This window comes from Arachis hypogaea, chromosome 15, assembly GCF_003086295.3.
Source record: "Arachis hypogaea cultivar Tifrunner chromosome 15, arahy.Tifrunner.gnm2.J5K5, whole genome shotgun sequence".
In the NCBI taxonomy this organism is placed as follows: Eukaryota; Viridiplantae; Streptophyta; class Magnoliopsida; order Fabales; family Fabaceae; genus Arachis; species Arachis hypogaea.
The window spans coordinates 9,449,499-9,472,122 of NC_092050.1; the positions used below are offsets into that span (position 1 = coordinate 9,449,499).

At 29.6% G+C, this 22,624-nt stretch overlaps 3 protein-coding genes across 3 annotated transcripts; all 3 read left to right on the forward strand.

The window, feature by feature from the left end:
* Positions 1 to 510: 510 nt before the first annotated feature.
* On the forward strand, positions 511 to 2,448 carry LOC112748839 (CASP-like protein ARALYDRAFT_485429). Its single transcript, XM_025797083.3, has 3 exons — positions 511 to 1,091; positions 1,808 to 1,940; positions 2,054 to 2,448. The coding sequence occupies exons 1-3, from the start codon at positions 958 to 960 to the stop codon at positions 2,246 to 2,248; spliced, it is 462 nt and encodes a 153-aa protein (XP_025652868.1). The 5' UTR covers positions 511 to 957; the 3' UTR covers positions 2,249 to 2,448.
* Positions 2,449 to 3,570: 1,122 nt separating this feature from the next.
* On the forward strand, positions 3,571 to 5,750 carry LOC112748841 (pentatricopeptide repeat-containing protein At2g22410, mitochondrial-like). Its single transcript, XM_025797085.3, has one exon. It carries the CDS (start codon positions 3,802 to 3,804, stop codon positions 5,644 to 5,646), a length of 1,845 nt encoding a protein of 614 aa, XP_025652870.1. The 5' UTR covers positions 3,571 to 3,801; the 3' UTR covers positions 5,647 to 5,750.
* Positions 5,751 to 18,187: 12,437 nt separating this feature from the next.
* Positions 18,188 to 19,107, forward strand: LOC112748847 (uncharacterized). The gene has a single exon (XM_025797089.3). It carries the CDS (start codon positions 18,309 to 18,311, stop codon positions 18,819 to 18,821), a length of 513 nt encoding a protein of 170 aa, XP_025652874.1. The 5' UTR covers positions 18,188 to 18,308; the 3' UTR covers positions 18,822 to 19,107.
* The last annotated feature ends 3,517 nt before the right edge of the window (positions 19,108 to 22,624 follow it).

Here is a 22,624-nt window from a genome sequence, read left to right on the forward strand (position 1 = left end):
TTAAATATGAACATAAGTTACATTTTGTGTTTCATAGTTGTTAATTTAGCAAATAACATAAACAATATATATTGCTACATTAAGCATTTTAATTGTTTATTAAGATTTGAATAATGCTATATGACCAATAAATATTATTATTTTTAATAAATATTTTATTAGTAATATATTGCATCTATATTTATAAAAATGTTATACATAAAAAATATATAATTTATACTTATATTTATATGCACCTATATTTTTTTAGAATTTTATACATAGATTAATAAAATTTATTTATTAAAGATAATTTAATGATTATATTAGTCAAATAGTCAAAAATACTAAAAATTACTGATTTTCAAAAATTTTTTTAAAAAGTTATTCATGAAATAAATATTATATGGTATTTTTTCATTTTTGTCACTACATATTTATTTACATGAATTTCTTTTGATGCAGTCCCTGCACTAGTATTTTATTGAAAGATGAGTGTATTATGATGTTTACATAATTGTTTGGGATGCTGAGCATTTATTCACAAATTACAAGAGGATTGAATAGTCACTACTTCCCTATCACACTTATCCGTATCGGTATCCGAATCCGAATCCAACAACCTGGTATCCCGCCGACAGAACATTTTCTACGTACAAGACAACCGCACGATCGAAACCATTATTAACCAAAGACCTCTTTACCAATTCTATTCCTTGATTCCACTTTTGTCTGTCACTCTCTTTTGCAACTCACCGTAAAATCTAAACCAATCAAAACTAACATTAATTAAATAATTAATGAATGCACTCACTCACTAATTGTGGCGTGTGGCATGTATCACTGTATAATATTATGCTCTTCTTATGCCGTGTTTCCTATATAAATTAATTAATTAATATGGTTGAATTTCACAAATCACAATCCCAGGTTCCACTTACTTGTATGGGTATGCAGAGAAGAAGATAAGTGGTGCGAATGATGGAGGAAGTGGCAGGGGCGTTTGGCAGCAGCGCCAGCTTCGCCCTCCGCTTGGGGCAGACCGTCTTCTCCTCCGCCTCCCTTCTATTCATGTGCTTTGGCGTCGATTTCTACTCGTACACTGCTTTCTGGTATTCACTGTTCCCAACTATTTCTTTTTCTGATTCACTCTTTAGTCTTCAATGTGTTGCTTTGATAACAAACACTATTTTGCAATGTCATCTGAATGCACACCTACTCTCAACTTTCGATCTCAAAATTGGTTTTTATGTGGGGTTACATGTCAATTCAATCCTGCTATGTCGCAGATCTATTCTTCATAAGAAATGAGGCAGTAATTTACACTTCTCAAATTATAGGCAAGTCACTGCAAGCTTGCTGGCCCTGAAATTGGTTTGCAAATTGTTCAAAGTCTTACATACCTCTCTGATTTTGGGATAGAAAGTTTACAAATGAATTTATTGCTGAATGGTGATGGGAAATTAATTGAAATTCCCTATAACTAAATTGCGCATCTAATAGGTCCAGAGTCTACAGCATTTTTGGATTTGTGTAGGATGTAAGAATGCTGAGAACAGATCATTTCTAGTTTCTTAATGAGCATGAACAATTGATTGATTGGGGTTCTTAATACAAAGCTGGAGTTCCCAATTTCTTTCACATTTTTTGTTTGATACATGATTTGATTGTGATGAGTGTTTGTGTGGAGCTTAGCCGCTTAGCATGTTCAAGGTCTAAAACCAAGAGGAGGAAAAGGATTTAGGTTTATGCAGCATGCTTGTCGTTACAATTGGCATGCCTTGCAGTTTATAAATTCTAACTGATAATAAGTTATGCTATTCTGCAGCTATTTGGTGACAGTCATGGGTTTGGTAATTCCATGGAGCGTAACATTGTTAGTAGTAGATGCTTACTCCGTCTTCATAAAAGACCTACAAATTCAGCAAAGGATTGTAATGATAATCTTTCTGGGAGACATGGTATGTAGTTATCTGCAACTTATGGCTAAGACTTGAAGAGGCATTAATAAGGTTACAATACTGAACTAATAGTTTTGAGGTTTTTCTTTTCGTTTTCCTTATCTACTATGCAGGTTTTAGCGTATCTCTCGCTGGCTGCAGCATGCTCTACAGCGAGTGTCGCGGATCTTCTGCTTGAAGCTGGTGGATCCCTTTGCCCTGCAAGACTATGTGGTAGATATCAAATGTCTGCTGCTATGGCCTTTTTGTCTTGGTTTCTTTCATCAGCTTCCTGTCTTTTCAATTTTTGGCTCTTCTCTTCTCTGTAAAATACATAGCTCACTGTTGATATATGTGTAAATGAATGCAAAGGGTGTGAATGTGAATGACAAAGTCATTTGCTTTTTAAGTACATATTTTTTGAAATTTCCTTGTGAATAAAATTCTGGCGACTATAGTCAACAATGTAATAACTGCTCTTTCAGCAGGGCAAGGGAAAAATACTAAAGGTTTATTTCTTGGTTCTCAACTGCTTCCAGCTTTTCTTCCCAGTTTTTTGCTGTTTTACTAAGTTACTTGGGAAAGTTAGTTGAAAATCTGAATGATTTATATAGCATGGTACTAGAAGTTCCACTGTTCCAAACTGTGTGTACTGTGCCTGCGATAATCTGGCGCAACATCTGTAACATTCATTTGGTGCTTATGCAATGTGAAGAGTTCTATTCTATATTGTTTCTTTATGACGTTTGGAGTCACTTTTATTCCATCCTTAGGGGGATTTGAGGGAGTTTGATCCTTAAGAATTAAACTTGACTCCATTCGAATGACTAAAACACTGGTTATCATTTGAGACACTGTCTAATTCACTAGCTGGTCAAACTTGATTCATGCTTATATGATAGCTGTATAAATATGAAAGGAAAGTGTGGAAAGAATTACTAATTAGTTTTGCATAATTTATAGTCAAACAATGTCCATTGGATCAGAAAACTAACAATTTTAAAATAAGAAAATAATATGCGATGATGGTAGAAATAAAGGTAAATTATAACCATATAAAATTAAACTATTAAAGAATTATAGATGTAGATATGTAGTAGCAAAATGAAATCCGACACTAAAAATCACTCACTAAAATAGTTATTTAATCATTGATTTGTATATAATAAATATTAAATATAAAATACATATTAAAAATATATTGAATAAAATATATATTTATATACAAATATATTATAACTGATTTGAGTAGTTGATTTTTTAGGTATTGCCAACATAATAATTCGAGATAACCAAGTTTGATAGTAATTCTTACAAAAGTGCCTAAATTGAGATAATACAACAATCTATTATATCTATGAAACATGATTATTGACTAAATTTCTATAGTAGTCTTTTAGATTTACGGCTTTTACCAATTTAGTCTCTCAGATTTAAAATTGTCTATACTAATTTTTGAGATTCATTTTCGGATACTATGTTAGTCTTTCCAGTGGTGAATTTGCGAATGAAGTGTTAAGTTATCTCTTCTTTATCACGTTGAATTGCAAAACGACTAACTAACGCGCAAGATTAATTTTCTTATCCAAATTGGTCCTTCCTATTTATAAACCCTAATTCACTCTATTAGTGATCTGTTGTATTTTTTATAAAATCAATTTTATCACGTCAGCCAATCCTTACAGCATGACAAATCTTTGTTCACTAACTCAGCACTGAAAAGATCTAGGGACCAATACAGGATATGAATCTTGAGACTAATATAATAAATTTTAAATTTAAAGACTAAATTGGTAAAACTAGGGAATAATACGAGAATTTAGTCCATGATTATTTGTAATTGTAGGGAAGCTAGGTAGGTAGATTTATTTGATTTGATTTGATGTCAGCCGCTCTGAAACACGCGACCGTTGGTTCCCGCCTGTTTTGCGTTCACTCAGCACAAAGCATTTGGCATAATTTCAAGTCACCCACTCACCAAACCCTTCACCATCTCTTAGAGCGATGTTCCTCCATGAGAGAGCTCAAGCTCCTCCATGCCCAGACTATCCTCCATGGCCTATCTGGTCAGGTGCTCACAATTGGCAAGCTTGTCTCTTTCTGCACTTCTCCCGAAATGGGGGATCTCCGTTATGCACAGCTTCTGTTCGACCAAAGTCCCCAACCTAATAAGTTCATGTACAATCATCTCATAAAGGGTTATTCAAATAGCGATGACCCAATAAGGTCTTTGTTACTTTACCGCCAAATGGTAAATGCTGGGATTTCCCCTAATGAGTTTACCATCCCCTTTGTTGTCAAAACTTGTGCTTGCAAATCCTTATATTGGGAAGCTGTTCTTCTTCATGCTCACGCTATTAAGCTTGGGATGGGGTCTCACGCTTGTGTGCAGAACGCTTTCTTGAGTGCCTATGTTGCTTGTCGCCTTATAAATAGTGCAAGGAAAGTGTTTGATGATATTTCTGATAGGACCCTGGTCTCATGGAATTCGATCATTAGTGGGTATGCTAAGCTGGGGTTTTGCAAAGAAGCCATCTTCTTGTTTCGAGAGATGCAAAAGTTGGATGTGGTGCCTGATGTGATCACCCTGGTTTGCTTGCTCTCTGTTTCCTCGAAGCATGGTAATTTGGAGTTGGGAAGATTCATGCATCTTTACATAATCGCTACCGGAATTGCAATTGATTCAATTGTGACGAATGCCCTCATTGATATGTATGCCAAGTGCGGGCATTTGCAATATGCCGAATGTGTTTTCGATCAAATGCTTGATAAGAATGTCATTTCGTGGACTTGTATGGTTAATGCATATGCTAACTATGGGCTTATTGATTATGCTTTGGAGATGTTTAATAGGATGCCAGTGAAAAATGTGGTTTCTTGGAATTCAATAATTTGCTGTCATGTTCAAGAAGGGAAATACATGGAAGCCATGGAACTTTTCCACACAATGTGTAGTTCAGGTGTGATGCCAGATGAGACCACTCTTGTTAGCGTTCTTTCATCCTGCAGTCACATGGGTGATTTGGAATTGGGGAAACAAGCTCACAATTACATCTGTAACAATAATATTACACTAAGTGTGACCCTTTGTAACGCCCTAATTGACATGTATGCTAAATGTGGTGCCCTTCAGACTGCCATGGACATCTTCTTTGGGATGCCAAAGAAGAATGTGGTGTCATGGAATGTTGCTATTGGGGCACTTGCTCTGCATGGTTTTGGAGAAGAAGCTATTGACATGTTCGAGAAGATGCAAGGAAGCGGGCTATTTCCTGACGAGATTACCTTCACAGGGCTACTTTCTGCTTGTAGTCACAGTGGTCTTTTGGACAAGGGGAGATATTACTTTGACATAATGAGTTCCAAGTTTGGGATTTCTCCTGGTGTTACACATTATGCATGCATGGTCAATCTTTTAGGGCGTGGCGGGCTCTTGGGAGAAGCGATGGCCCTAATCAAAGGGATGCCCATGAAACCTGATGTGGTGGTTTGGGGTGCTTTGCTTGGTGCTTGTAGAACCCATGGAAATCTAGAGATTGGTAAGCAAATCATGAAGCAATTGTTGGAGTTGGGAAGATATAATTCTGGGCTTTATGTGCTTCTCTCAAACATGTATTCAGAATCTCAAAGATGGGATGACATGAGAAAGATCAGGAAAATAATGGATGAAAGTGGGATAAAAAAGTGTTGGGCAATAAGTTCCATTGAAATCAATGGCTTTTGCTAACAGTATATACTAATGCTTTTGATCAATAAACAGATCATCTAAAGTTTGTAGGATATCTATGCAAACCTTTGTAGTGGAAATATACTTGCAATATTTGATTCTCAGTAGCAGTAAACAGCTTAAGTTTTAAAAAAAAAAAAAAACATATCTTCTTTTCAAGAGTAAAATTTTCAATGTATCCAAGTCATTACTGGTAAATGGGTATTCTCTCTGAGTTATGTGACCTTTATTATCAGGCTTTATTAAAATGTCTACACTGTAAATAAAAGCCTTATTCATCCTCTGCATAAAATAAATTTACTCAATCATTGACCAAAGAAAACTTGTAAATGGGCGTTTTAGTATTGATAAGTTTCAAACTGAAATGCACTTTAGGCGATATGCATGCCATTATTGTATAATTTAATCATAAGTCACACACAGAGCAAACCAATGATTTTTTTAAATCAATACATCTAACTGCATCAAGGCTACATATATTTTAAAAGGTAAGAAGATTCATGCTTGCTAGTGAAGGGACCTTCCTTATTAAAATCATACTCAATAATAGGACAACCCATTATCTTGCATAATGTTGATGTATCTTGGCTAAATTAATTGGATAAGGAGAGCAAACAATCAACTCCACCAACCGGCAATAACACATTGAACATAGTACAATATTATGAATCAAGACACCCTCAAAAAACAATAATCTTTGTTTTGTCAGTCCATTAGATTTTCAAATCCATTAAAGATGTTATATGGTCTTAGAATCATTGATCAAATTGGATATCTGATTATAAAGTTTGGAGTTGCCATTACCATGAACCTTCCTTCCTCCGCTAACACTTTTTGCCAGCAAGGTTGGCATGCCCAATTTGTTTGACCTCTAAAGAAAGAGGACACTTGAGTGGTCAATTGGAATGTACAAAATGGGTACCATTGCCACCAAATCCAATCTATAGCGTATCGGCGGTGCCATGGAATCATGCACTCTATACTCTTGTGTTCAATGTACAAATAGGTAGAAATTAATCAAATCATACTTTTTAAATTAATAACTAATCATATGTATTAATGCCTAATGAACTCCATCTAACACTCCAACATCAAGAATACCATCTCCCAAATACTAATAAGAAAACAAAATAAAACGGTTTTCTAATTAGAAAATTATAAGACATTACACTTCTAATACACAATATCTAAAAAAATTATGGAAATTCAAATAAAGGAAATAAAAATATTCTAGAACCAAGTAAAACAATACTCAACAAAAGGTTAAAGAAGCCAAAAGATGTAGTTCTTGGTGGCTACACTTATATATATTTGACATGTATTATATTAAATAATTTAGTTAAATATATTAAATTATTTATTATTATTTTTATGTAAAGATATTTTTAAGTAAGTAATATTTTTTTTCTTTTCACATTATTTTAAATTGAAAAGCATGAGATTTTAAGAAAATTTTCCTTAAAACATTATCGACATTAAAGATATTGATAATTAAAGTAACTTATATAACATTCTAAGATGGACATTCAGAAAATTGCTTCATCAACTATATTAGGTAAATACTAAAAATAGAATATATATTAAAATATAAAATATATATTAAAAATAAATTAAACTATATATATTTATATATAAATAAAAAATGACTGATTTTGGTAATTGTTTTTTTTTTTGAACAAGTAATATTTTTGTTTTATAATTATTTAAGTAGAATAATTTTAATATCATTACTATTTAATGATCTTAATTTTCTTTTTTCTTTTTTTTTTATTAATAGTCAAATTAGTCCTTAAAAAATGAGATTCGTTTTCTAAATTCATCTCTAAAAGATTTTATCAATTAAATTGGTCCTTCAAAGAGTATCAATTAATCATATTTGTCATTCAATTACTCAATTAACAATTTTTGTCAACGAATAATGATATAAAATGTTAATTGATAGTATACATGACACCTAATATATCTAATTAGACGCTAATCAAATATATTTTGAAAATCTATTAATTTAGTAGCTAGATGATATTAGAAATAGGATTTATGTAATTGGAAAAAAAACTAAATTAATAGATTTTCATAAACATATTTGATCAATATTCAATTAGACATGTCAAGTATTATGTATGTTGTTAATTAATATTTCATAACATTATTCATTGACGAAAATTATTAATGGAGTGACTGAAGGACAAATATAATTAATTTGTATATTTGATAAACTAATTTGATTGAAAAAATATTTCCATAACGAATTTAAAGAATATATCATTTTTAAGGAACTAATTTGATTATCAATTTTTTTTCTTTCAATTGCATTGTTACTTACTTGGACAATATGTAGTCATAATATTAAGTAAAAAAAGTATAGGTAAATAATTTTAAGAGTAAATACCCTCTTCGACCCCTATCCTTTTTGAAAATTGACTAGTCGCACTCTAACCTTTAGAATTTGACAAATTGGCCCTGAGTATTTGCTCCGTTAGACACATTGATCCTTCCGTGGCTCCCTCGCTTAAAACTTGACGGAAAATGCTGACCTATAACGGTGAGCAGGTGACCTAGCATGTACACATCAGCTGGATTTGTTAGGATAATTTAACTCCTGCCCAGTCATCAAAACGTCGTCGTTTGAAGGAAAGGAGAGAAGTGCGTTTTAGTGACCTTCTCCCACTGAAGATGAGCCCTACAAACCCCTTCCACCTGATTTCTGTATCCAAGAGGAGATATTGCTTAAGGCCACCAGCAATGAAATGACCAACTCATACACATGGTTACAGCAACATAGGATTGGTGTCTTTTTTTTTTTTTTTGTTATGGATCCACAATGTATTAAAGGCTGGGACCTATTGTTTAATGACTTAAAGTATGTAACAGACTACTAGTGATCTTTTGTTTAGAGAGTAAACATTTAACTCAACAAAATATTTTTTTTTTGTTTCCAGCTGATACATCAGCAGACTAAGCTATGCCTATGTGTATAGCATTATGAATGAAATTCTTTTGCTTTTGGATATAAATCACACTGTCGAAGATTTCATAGATCCGTAACTATTACACAAAATTAGATTATCATTAATACAACGAAATCACAATCTATCCATATATAACATAGTTACTACATATCCAAAAGCAAACTTTCTATATATTAACATTAACCATACATCCCATACTGCAACAACATACAATCTATGTCCTAGATAACAACGTATTTCACTGCTGCTAATACAATTAACATGGCTACCATAACATAGACCTTAAATCCAATACTCCATTTCTTTGAATTTTCTTCAATTGCCAAATCCACTTTGTGCTCCAATTGCTCAAATCTATTCTCTAGAACATTCTTTCATCTACATCAATGTCTTCCTCATGTGCAAAATGACAAGAAATCAGCTCCTCCAGCCATCTGAAGTAGTTGCAGTGAGGTCGTTCCGTCTGCAATTGCAGTTATTATGAAGATCATTTGTTCAAGCACAAAGGCAAATTGACTACAATAATCAAGCCTGAAAGAACACTTACACGATAGTGACAACAATCGAAGAAAATCCTGTCTGAGTTCTTGGCAGTTGCAGATCCTTGCATAATTGCATAACTTCCACACTTGTATTTAGGGTGTTAAAACTTCACCTTCTTTCCTCCACTAGCATTACTCGAACCCATCCTACCCTTCCTCCAACCACAACGGGTCTGAGCGGCTGAGGATAGCTCTGCGTCACTCATGGTTGCTACTTGAGTTAGGGTTCGAAGAGGAGGATAAAGGGGAGAAGGTCACTAAAACGCGCGTCTCTCCTTTCCTTCAATCGACGACGTTTTGATGACTGGACAGGGGCCAAATTGTCCTAACAAATTCAGCTGATGTGTACATGTCAGGTCACCTGCTCATCGTTATAGGTCAGCGTTTTTCGTCGAGTTTCAAGTGAGGGAGCCACAGAAGGGTCGATGTGTCTAACGAAGCAAATACTCAAGGGCCGATTTGTCAAATTTTAAAGGTTAGGGTGCGGTTAGTCAATTTTCAAAAAAGACAGGGGTCGGAAAGGGTATTTACTCTAATTATAAATAACTGCAATTAATAATTATTAATTTTGTATTTTTAAAAGATAAAATTTAAATAATTATTAATTAATGACAATTAATGAGTAGACTTTGTTAGATAAATAATAAATTTTGTAAACAATATGGATAATGGATTTTAAAATTGGCCCAAAAAAGTAAAAACACACTACATTTTCAAATTATCCACCTAAATCTTAATATTAGGATAACTATCCGCACACCTAATAAATTGAACATCAAATATATCTATTGTTCACATTATTTAGTGTTTTCATCGTCTACCTATATTTTTTCTTAATTAATATAGTGTGCAGTTTAAAATAATTTGTTGGCCTGCTACTTATTACCTAGTGGGATTGTATTAATAAGTAAGCTACTAGCAATTATTAATGACGCATGTGTTTCCTTATTAATTGAAACGTTAGTACAAATTCATACGACATATATAAATGTAATTTCTAAGATTTCTTATAATCACATATCCAAACAATATAAAGAAAATAAAATAAAAAATGATTATACTTATAACTACATGAATATCGATCCATTGAATCTCAATTAAAATTAGGTGAGGCAATTGTTACAAAAACATTCAAAACTCTTGCCAAAGTTGGCAACCATCCCTATTCATCCTCTTTATTCTCGACAAAACATGTGAACTTTAAACCTTGTAATGGCAAACAAAAACAAATGCAGAGACTGAAAAGGATGCTTAAACTAATTCGTTACGTCCCCCCCTCCCCCCAAAAAAAAAACCCAAAAAAATTCCAAAAATGTTTATATATAGGTCAAGATATAAGGCTCTGAATAACAAAAAATATATATATTTATTACTAGCGAAGGCAAAGGTAAGCTCGGAAATTATTAATTACTCTATACTTTTGAAAGAATATAAGGATACTAATCCGAAAAAAAAAATATTTAACTAAAGGAATCATGCAAAAGACTGTCACTTTCTATTTTTCTCATGTATATCACAAAATTTTAAAATATAGTGATGAGAACTGAGAAGCTTTGGTTGCATTATTGTTTGTACATCCGGTCTTATTTGGTAGACATTATTGCATGCAACTTTTCTAATTCAGTAGTCTAGCTAGTATGGAAATACTCAAAAGCCCTTAGCGAAAAATGTTAGCTTTTTAATCAATATATCACAATTTCTAAAAGCCTTTGATACGAGGACACTATGTCATTTAAACTATAACTTATTAGCACAAATTTTAAAATTTAGTATCAAAATATTATTATTCTTTTTAAATTAGTTATTTAGATACCATGCATAATTTTGACACAAGTACACCTATTTTTCTTTTACATGGTGCCTGGAAGACGGTTATTCCAAAAATACTTCTTAACAAAAAAACATTAATTCATAAAGTATTTACTGTAGTAAAAACTCAGGTGCAGTCGATTTCACGTGAAGTTGATAGCTGAAAGCCGTTAGATGAAAATTTAGTCAAATTAGTCAAATTATCTAACGACTCTCAATTATCAACTTCACGTGAAATCGATTGCACCTGAGTTTCTACCATTTACTGTTCTGAAGACACTAAATCAGAACTGAATTTCATAAAAAAAAAAAAAAAAAAAGCGTTGAACGCAAAGGCACCTTCTCGTAAAAAGCTAATAGGTGCAACCATCATGATAAATCGGTAATATCTGAATAAATAATTTTAAAAATATATTTTAATAATAAATTTTGAAATAATGACATATTGGTTAAAAAGTCTTCAGTCTCATAATTTTCTTATTTAAGTTATTTGTTCACCTCTACTTTGTTACTCAAACAAAATCTCATGAACTTTTAAAAAAATATATTGATAAATACAAAAATTTGTTTTTGAAGAAAATGAATAAAAAAAAAAAGATGGATTGATGGAATACTGTAGAAAATGTATATCCTTTCAAATTTGAACTGGTCTCATCGATAAAAAGTTTGATACAATATGTTACATATTGAAATTTTTTTCGAGCTAGATCTATGTATGTAATTAGTTTATGTACCTAACAAAGAAGAATGCCGAGTAAGGAAATTATAAAATTTAAATTATTAAGTAGAGATACGTAAATAATTTAAAAAATATTAGAGATCAGTATTTTTGGTAAAAAAAATGAAAACTAAACTCAAATATAAGGCAAATAAAAAATATTGATTATTTAACATTTGTGTAAAAAATTATCATATATTTAATATGTTATAATTATGGTAATTAAATAACCATAGACTAATATTTTCATTTTAACACCACAGGTTAATTAAGTTTGATTATGTAAGCCGCCAGTATAGTGTAGGGAGAAGATAATGGAAAGAATTAGAGAATTTAATAAGAAAAAAGACATTTAGGTGGACCTAGAAATTCTTTTAAGATAAAAAGGCCAAATCATTGTGTGGGGGAAGGAGAATAGTGAAGATTGAAGAAGCTTCTTGGTAAGCATTGAGGGGTATCTCTGATAATTATTTCATGCATTACAACCAAAGCAAAAGCCAAATAATGAAATTGTAAAGCTATGGAAGAGAAAGACATACATGCCTTTTTTTAACAAGATATCATATTGGACCCCAAGTTTAAATTTTATACAAAAAATAAATTCAATTAAAGTAAGGGGTTCTCTTTATTAGCCCCCACCATCTTTAACCGCCACCAAAAACCACATAAGATAAGGCATTATATGTACCTTCTCTCTTTGCTTCATAGAGAAGAATTTCTTAACATGTGCATGCATGGTATCATCAAGTGAAAAGTGAGTTCAGTATATAATGAAGATTGTGCAACCATTTCCAACTTTGATTGTTTGTTTGCTTTTAATGGCATGGGAGATGAGAAGAAAATTTTTCCTCTACATAATTTAATATATATATATATGAATGTGAAATTATAATTAATCATTATTTTTAGGGCAAATCACTTATATAAACCAAGGAGAGAAAATATTTACACAAATCCGCAAAATCAAAATTTGGTTCATGAATCCACCAATGCATGATTCGAACTATGTACACACCCGCATCCACTAATTCGAATCAACCTGATTCCAATTACACATACACAGTAATTCGAATTACACCCACACACACGTTTCCAAGTAATTTGAATTTGACTGATTCGAATTATTCATGGTATAATTTGAATTATGCTGTTAAAAAATTAATAATTTATTAAAAAAAATTATTAAAAAATTAATAATTTATTAAAAAAATTTATTAAAAAATTAAAAAAATATATATTTTATTTCATACATTAAAAAAAAGCTAACAAAATATTTAATTACGAGAGTTCTTTAAAATATTAATGAGCTATCAATTTGAATTCCATACAATACTCTTTTGTCCATTTTTAATAGCTCATAAATATTTTTTAACAAATTTTTTAATAAATTTATTTAAATTATACTACAAAAAATATTTTATTCTATGCAAAACAATTTTTAAAAAAATGACTTAAAAAATGTTAGGAGTACTATAAAAGTTTGTAATGTTCTAATGACTTAGGTAAATACATGTATGTACTCAAATTTTAAATAAAATACTCTACATAGTCAATAATAATTTAGAAATTAAAGAAAATATTTTATTCCATACAAAATAATTTAAAAATATATTTTATTTTATACAAAATAATTTTAAAAAAATAGCTTAAAAGATGTTATGAATATTATAAAAGTTTGTAATATTCTAGTGATTTAGGTAAATATATGATAAAAATATATTTTCTTTAATTTCTAAATTATAGTGATTATGTAGAGTATTTCTTTAATGTCCTAAGTCATTAGGACATTACAAATTTTTATAGTACTCCTAACATCTTTTAAGCTATTTTTTAAATTATTTTGCATAGAATAAAATATTTTTTTAAGTATAATTTAAATAAATTTATTAAAAAAATATTCATGAGCTATCAAGAATGGGCAGAAGAGTATTGTATAGAATTCGAATTGCTCACCATATAATTTGAATCAGAGTGATTCGAACTTCCCCATGATAATTCGAATCATGTATTATCTCACCATATAATTTAAATAATTTTATTAAAAAATTATCATGAATATTTTTTAATAAATTTATTTAAATTTTTTGTAAATAAAATACTCTACATAGTCAATAATACTTTAGAAATTAAAGAAAATATATTTTTATTATGTATTTTCTTAAATCACTAGACTATTACAAACTTTTATAATACTCATAACATCTTTTAAGCCATTTTTTTAAAATTATTTTGTATAGAATAAAATATATTTTTTAATTATTTTGTATGGAATAAAATATTTTCTTTAATTTCTAAATTATTATTGACTATGTAGAGTATTTTATTTAAAATCTGAGTACATGCATGTATTTACTTAAGTCATTAGAATATTACAAATTTTTATAGTATTCCTAACATTTTTTAAGCCATTTTTTAAAATTATTTTGCATAGAATAAAATATTTTTTGTAGTATAATTTAAATAAATTTATTAAAAAATTTTGTTAAAAAATATTTATGAGCTATTAAAAATGGACAAAAGAATATTGTATAGAATTCGAATTAATAGCTCATTAATATTTTAAAGAAGTGTCGTAATTAAATATTTTGTTAGTTTTTTTTTAATGTATGAAATAAAATATATATTTTTAATTTTTTTAATAAATTTTTTAATAAATTATTAATTTCTAAACAGCATAATTCAAATTATACCACGAATAATTCGAATCATCCTGATTCGAATTATTGTGTATGTGTAATTCGAATCAGGTTGATTCGAATTAGTGGGCGTGTGCGTGTATACATAGTTCAAATTACATTGATTCAAATTACATGTAGTTTGAGTTCGAATTGATCTAGTTCGAACTATATAGAAATGTACATTAGTGAATTCATGAACTAGATTTTAGTTTGACGAATTTGTGTAAAATTTTATTCTTCTTGACTTAATAGAGTGATTTGCCCTTATTTTTAGCTTGCCTGTTATTTAAAATGTCAAATGATTTTATGTTTTACTTTTAAGAACATGTAAGATCAAATTGGTACCTAAACCTGATATTCAAATGTTTAGATATTTTAGTTGCATTGTAATAATATAGAGATGTCATTTTATTCATTACTTTAATTTATCAATGAAAACGACTAAATTAAATTCATCAATTATTAACACATAATTCAATGTCTACAGTCGATCGTAGAATGATAAGGAGATGAGCTTTGGTTTCTTGTGGCAGCAAGAATATATAAAGTTGGTGGGGAATTTGATCCAAACCAATCCAGGAGATTATTAAGTAAAAGAAACGATATTTATATTATTTTTATACATTCTTTTATTATAGTATGAAAGATATAAATTTATTTTTCTTATTTCATATAATAATAATAATAATAATAATAATAATAATAATTCTCACTAACAAAATTACAAATATCACTATATACCAGCTAGACTTCAACTTGCTTTGGAAATGGAAAAGGAGAGACAGAAGCAGAGATTGAGGCTGATGATATAATTCATGAAAAAAATGTATAGCTGGAATAGATAGTGATAGAGTTCCTGGTAATATTCTGATTTCAGCTGAGAGATATATTATGTTTATATGGGCAAAAATCTAAAAACTATAAATTTGAAACTAAACATTTTTGCGCACCTAAAATTTATACTCATTGATAGTTGATTAATTTTTTTTATTATTTTCCATTTTTGCTTATGCTATATATTAATATTTTGGAAGCTTTAGTTCATTTTATGCCAAGACAATATATATAATAGGGTGGCCAGTGTTATTTATAATTACTACAATTGCTCGAGCATACATAAATGATATTTGTTGGCTGGCATCAATCCCCTGAATTTATTAGTCATTTGTTGTTGTTGGACGTATTTGGTTGAATAATAAAGATATTTTCAACTTTAGGAAAAAGACATATAATTCTACATCATGATGTATCTTAATCTGTTTTCGTCATTCAATGATTATTGTTTTGGTGGTTATTTTTACGAAAATATTTTAATGTAAAAATGATATTATAAATGGAGTATATTTTAAATATTTGTGATATAAAGAATTTAAATATTATTTAAAAATTATGAGTTTATATTTTAAAATATTTAATTTAATTTGATGTATTTTAATTTTATTTACTTAGTTATTAAATTAGATTTTATGTTTAAGATTTATATTTTTTTTATTTTATTCTAATAAGACATTTTAAATACGTCATAAATGATTGTAATCGTCGTTGAGTAATTAGAAATGTAAATTTTTTTTTTGGTTTTATAATGAAATTATAATGTAGACAAATAAGATTGAGTAAATTTATCTTTTGTTGTATTAGAAAATTAGATAGAAGGTTAAGTGAATTTTTTCGATTCAATTCTCAAACTATTATATGAACAAATTAGATTGAGAAGTCACTTTTTTATTATATCAAGAAATTAAATAAAAAATTAAATAATTTTGTTTGTATTTAATTTTAATTTATTCTTTTATTTTTTATTTTAATATATTTTTAGTCAATTTTAATTCATATTTTTTATTTATTTTTTATTCGTATCATAAATTATTATTAAATAATTTAATAAATTTGATTAAACATATAATTTTTTATATAAAGATTTTTTTTATAGAAATAGTCAGTTAATTATATGGTTTAATTTACACCATAAAGCACAAGTTATTATGAGGGCCTTACACTACATATGAAGATGCAATTGTTAAAAAGCTACATTTTTTCGTATACATTCGCACACAATTAAGGGAAAATTGAATAACACTTTAATATTCGAATCAGAATAGAGAATATGTTATCATATAGAAAGAAAATTTAGTATAAAAAACATTATCTTCCTCACAAAACTATTAATAATTTAGTAACGTATTGGTATAGTTTTGTAGAGTTTACTGTTGCGAAAGTCATATTGTTGGACGTGAAACGTGGCTTCTTGTGCGCCTTGCACCGAAGCACTAGTGGCTTCAATGGTCGCCACGTCGTTTTCCCTTCTGACTCTTGCTTTATATAACTCTTCCACCCTCCAATAATCCATCTCAACTTTATTTTGTTTCCTTCCTCGTTAAATTAAACAATTTAAAGTTCCCCCAATAACGACAATCAAAACTGGGTACGTAATGGATGATATATATGTCCAATTATTTCCCGCGCCCTATAAACCAAAAGCAACCTCATTCAATAATGATACGCTTCGGAATAATTTTCCATGCACAATATAAGAACGCTAATTAAACTACTTATGCCTTCATTAATATTCACCTAACAACCCTTTATTTTCAACGTCATATCACCAAAACCGGGATCTCTTACCTTTTTATTAGCATGTAAGACTCTCTTCTAATCCTCATTTTAATTAATTAATTAATCAACGCCGTACTAACGTTATCCATAATAATGGCTGGCAAATCTTTCTTTTATTACTTTTATCAAACTTATAATCCTAGTTCTAAATAGATCCATGATTTAAAAGAATGGAAACTGTACAACAATAATGAAGAGCACATTTTATATTATATTTTTAATATTAGTCGATTTCCACGTGTTGGAAAAGAAGCAAGAAAAGAAGCCATACCCTAAAATTTCATATTATTATTAGTTAGCTTTTCTACTCTAATACTCGATCTTCATTGATAGACATAAGATTTATCGTTTTGCATAAATCCAGTGAAATGATTGCTTGGCTGCTTGCTATTCAGAAAAATGATTATTGTAGCAGTTAGCACAAAAGGGAAATTGGTGATTATTTTTTCATTGAATCCATTAAATAGGCGACAAACATTTAACATTAAGATATGTTTTCATTTAATATTATCATTTAGCAATATTAAAAGAAAAAAAATAAAATAAAACTGAAGGAAAGTAATCAGTATAGCACGGAGTAATGTAGATTGTAGAGGTAATTCTTTGAACAAATTGTATTAGGAACGAAGAATAGGCAAAATTAAAGTTCGATTTCCCATCCATCCCGTGAAGAACCTAACACGATGCTGAGAATCTCGAAAAAAAAAAATGAATGGCAGCACTTTTGGGTGTGGCCTGAGAGTGACGAATAGTGCCTTTATCCAAATTTCGCAAACTTTACCATCCCACTTTATTTCGCCATACCCCAAATCCCACCCTTAATTCTCCTAACAACAAGAAGAAGCGTTAGTTCATCATCCACGGTGTAAAATTAGGTACCACCATAACGAACAACACTGCCCCCCACTACAATCCACGTGATCTGCTCCACATTCTCATCAAACGGTTGAAATCGCTCCAAAAAAATATTTCCCAAATCCCGAACCCCCAAGTGGCAGGGTCCGTAATTTAAGAGAGAGTGTATTTCTATGTTATGACACACACTAATGCGCGCGCTACTAGTACAACCTGTCAACAACAACTTACAGCCTGGAAAGCCATTCCCACTGTTCAAAAATTTTAACAATTTTAAATAATATCCGACGTGGCAAAACGGTCCAAATCACGAGGTTGGTTCGTTCTATATATAATCTCCGCCTCGTGTTCCTTTTTCCTCCAGCTAATGCTCATTAACACCTCCCTTCTCGCAGTACCTTCCACCCTCCGACTCGCTGACTCACTGAGTCACGCATAGAACATAAAAACAGAAAGAAAGAAAGAAAAGAGAAAGATAATGGGAAACTGTAGCTCAGCCGATTCAGCGGAGGTAGTTGCAACGGCCAAGCTCGTTCTCCAAGACGGGACGTTACAGGAATTCTCGTACCCTGTGAAGGTCTCGTACCTCTTGGGAGAGAACCCTACCTGCTTTATATGCAACTCCGATCAGATGGACTTTGACGACGTCGTTACCGCAGTTGACGAAGACGAAGTGTTGCAACCGGGACAACTCTATTTCGTTCTTCCTTTAAACCGCCTGAGGCAACCCTTGCAGCCTGCAGAGATGGCCGCATTGGCCGTTAAGGCCAGCTCCGCTCTCATGAAGAGCGCCGCTGCCACCTCCGACAAATACGGATATCGCCGCAAACAGATTGTCATAACTGCCCAACCGGATTATAAGTCTTTACGGAGTGTTTCTGCCGCAGCTGGTGGCGGAGCTGCCGTTTCTTCACGTAGGTCCAGGAGAGCCAGTAGTAGAAGTGGTGGTAAGGAGAAGTTCGCGGCGTTGTTGACTTCTATACCGGAGTAGGGGCATTTTTGGAAGAAAATGTGCTTCGGTCAACTTTTTTTTTTAAATTTCTTTGTGAATATATTAAATATGGAGAAAATTAAATATAAAAAAATTTTGAAGATTAGTTTTTATGTAGAGCTTGTAATTTAGTGAACCATCGAAGCTATTAGATTCGTGAAGAGAATTAGCCAAGTCTTGTGGGATATTCGAATCTTTAATTTCCTGTCTCCTCTTTTCCATTTTAATTTGTAGTAGATCTGAAGTTTTAACCCGGTGAATCGGATAGCATTGAGAGTTGGTGCAATATTTTTGGTATGAGATTTAATTCTTGAAGGAATTTTATTCTTGAAAACGACATCAAACTAATCCAATACGGTAACTTAAGCGTCCAAAATGTAGCATATTATTTATTGTATTAGATATGTAACAGTAGTTAATACAGTAACAGTAGTTAATACTGTGGCCATTGACAGTAACAGCATGTGTCCTGTGATTTGTAATTACCGACCTTCTCTAAGTGGAAACTTAGCTTGTATCCATATCTTAAATTAATGATTATCAAATACTAATTTCAACTACAGAAGAGTACCTTGTCCTTGTTCCCGTATCAAACGTAGAATCAACATACAGTAGTAGTAGAAGACATAAAAAACAAATGGGTAAAGTTTTTTTTTTTTTAATTTGTTAAAAATTTTAAAAATATGTTTAAATTTTATTTTGTTTTAAAAAAATTTTATTTGTATTAAATTTATCTCTAACGACTAATTTTTAAAAAAAATTATGACTAATTTAAAAAGAATTTCATAAGAACAGTATTTAACACAAGTGAATTAAATATATTTATTATGTATTATTGTTGAATTAATTTTAATTTTTTTAAAATTTAATTATTAAAAATATATTTAAAACAAATCAAAAAATTTTAGAATAAAATTAAAATAAAATAAAACTTAATATTATTTTAAAATTTTTTAATAAATTTTAAGGGCAAAAATATAGTTTACCCAAAACAAGTTAAGAGGCTAAATACAAAAGACAATGAATGCTATTTGGATATGATCTGTTTGTAATAATTTGAGGCATAACAAAAACGATTATTTTGATTTTGGAAGTGCCTGTTTGTAAATACCTTTTATCATCTTATTGCATTGGCCGAGTATTGCTTCACCAAAAAAGCTGAGGTCTTACTAATTTCAACTGTTTTTATCAGTCATTATTTCTGCCACTAATACAATATCATCGTTAACCTTAGAACATAATCTATATTGAAATGTAAATATATAAATAACAAGGTAAATTTGTATTTTTTATCTCTCTGTTGTATTAAATATCCTAATTATCAAATGCAACACTTTAAATGTCTACATTCTACACTCAATTTTTATAAACACAGACACACTAGACAACCCGAATAATTTTTTGGGGGATCTAGGATCTTACTCTTGTTTTTTCCAAAACTTTTTTTTGTCTATATATTCTGGATATTAATAGCTAAAATAATTTCAAATAGGTATATATATTATCATTCAGTGTCAGACAAAATTAAACAGCCTTGGGATTAGTTTGCCAAAGGATTAAAATATGCAAGCCTATATGTCTAGGCTTGATAGAATGAATATGAATATCACCTTATCCTTATCCTCCAACATTTATTTACAGGCAATGGCTCAAATTAAATATATAAATATTCGTCTAAAATGTCTTTATTTCCCCGTTTTGGACGACTTACCTTTCAAAAGCCAATTCATGCAGGATTGACAGCTGAAAGACTAGAGTATATTTTGTAATGCCATAATGAAAGTGATCCATAAAAAATAATAATTTAGTTGGTTGCATTATGGATAAATATTCAAGGGGTTGAGTTTTGAGGATGTTGACGGACTAATATATGGTATAGAAAATATTGAGTGAATATATAATATTGTTATTTTTAAATTGATAATGTTATTTTTAATTTTAAAAAATATTGTTATAAATATGATTTATACTGATAGTAGTATTTCTAAGCAGTTTTTAAAGCAATTAAAATTTTTTCAATTATAATCGGCCAACAAAATAATGGATGAATAAAAATTAAGAAGAGAAAAAAAAATATTGGATGTTTCAAATGCTTTTATATTTTTAAATTAAAAAAGAAAAGTATAGATAAACAATGAAAATACTAAACAATGTAAACAATGAATATATCAGATGTTCAATTCATTGGGTGTGCGGATAATTATCCTAATATTAATATTTAGGTGGATACAGGGACGGAGCCACCTATAACCAAAGGGGGGCAATGACCCTCCCAAATTTCAAATTTTCTTTATAAATTGTGTACAAAATTTATTTTAGTCCCCTTAAAAGTTTTATTTTACTTTTTTTTCTATTACAAGATTAATTTTTGGCTCCTCCCTCAACTTTAACCTAGCTTCGTCCCTTGGTGGATAATTTGGAGTGTAGTATGTTTTTATTTTATTGAGCTAATTTTAGAATTCATTATTCACAAAAGTCATTCTCTACAGTAGCAAAATCCAATTGAAAATGACATTATGAATACGGTTGCACTAAAAAATTAACTAGGAGAATAACCAACTAGAACCAATTAGTTAAAAAATAAGAGATTTATTATTAAAAAAAAAACAACTCCTCGCTATCTTAATTTTTTGAATTTTAAAACTAAAATTACAAAAAATTAACTTGACTTGGCTTATATTGTAATTGACTCCCTGTACTTTTCTTTAAAAATATGGACACGAAGTGATAGTATCTACCTCTAATAAACAAAATAAAAAGAAAATATTGGAAAAGCTATCCAAAAACAAAAGGATAAATGAAAATTGAAAAATAAACTTTGATAGCTAGATAATGAAATGTGTGCAATATTTTCTTAATATTTCCTTTAATTTTATGTAAATTTATTTTAAACAATGAGATTGGACTTTAATTTAAAATATGTTCTAACAAATTATGTTATACGATATGTTGATATAGTATTAATAAAACCGAAAAATGCCATCGCTGTTTGGACAATAGAATATGGGTAGCCAACAAAATTCCCCAGAGGTGAGGGGTCCGAAGGGTACGAAAGGCGCAGAGTTTGGAACATTTTTCATTATTGGCTTTGCGGGATCCAAGAATGAATTGAATCGGTAATACAGAGACAAATAATTTGTTTAGATAGTTTAAATTTATTTTATTTAATATTAATTTATTGTAAAATATATTAAATAAAATTTAAAATAATAAATTTAGTAGCTTTTGACTAATATTATTTTGTTATTAAATATTTTCGATATTAAAACGGGAATAATGGGTATTGGCTGATGTAAGAGATTTATGATTTTTGGTTGAGAAAATGGTTCATTATTTTTTCTGTGTTTTGGTAGAGAGCTACTTAGATAAAAATGATTAAAACGTCTTTTTTTAAAATATATTTTTTATTAATTAAAATTTAATATATATATATATATATATAATCGATTAAACTATGTTATTTTTGTCAAAATTAGATCAGACAAATTGATTTGGTTGAAAAATCGACAAACCAAACTTTAAACCGATCTAAATTAATATTCTTTTTTTATAAAAAATAACTACAATAACTCTATTATAAAAAAATAACTAAAATATTTTTATTATATATATTTTTTAATTTTAAAAATCTTAAATTCTAACCTTATAATGACATAGAAAAAATAAAAGGGTTAGAATTTAGGGTTTTCAAAAAAAAAAAAAAAAAAATATATATATATATATATATATATATATATATATATATATATATATATATATATATAATAAGAGTATTTTAGTCATTTTTTATAATAGAGATAATG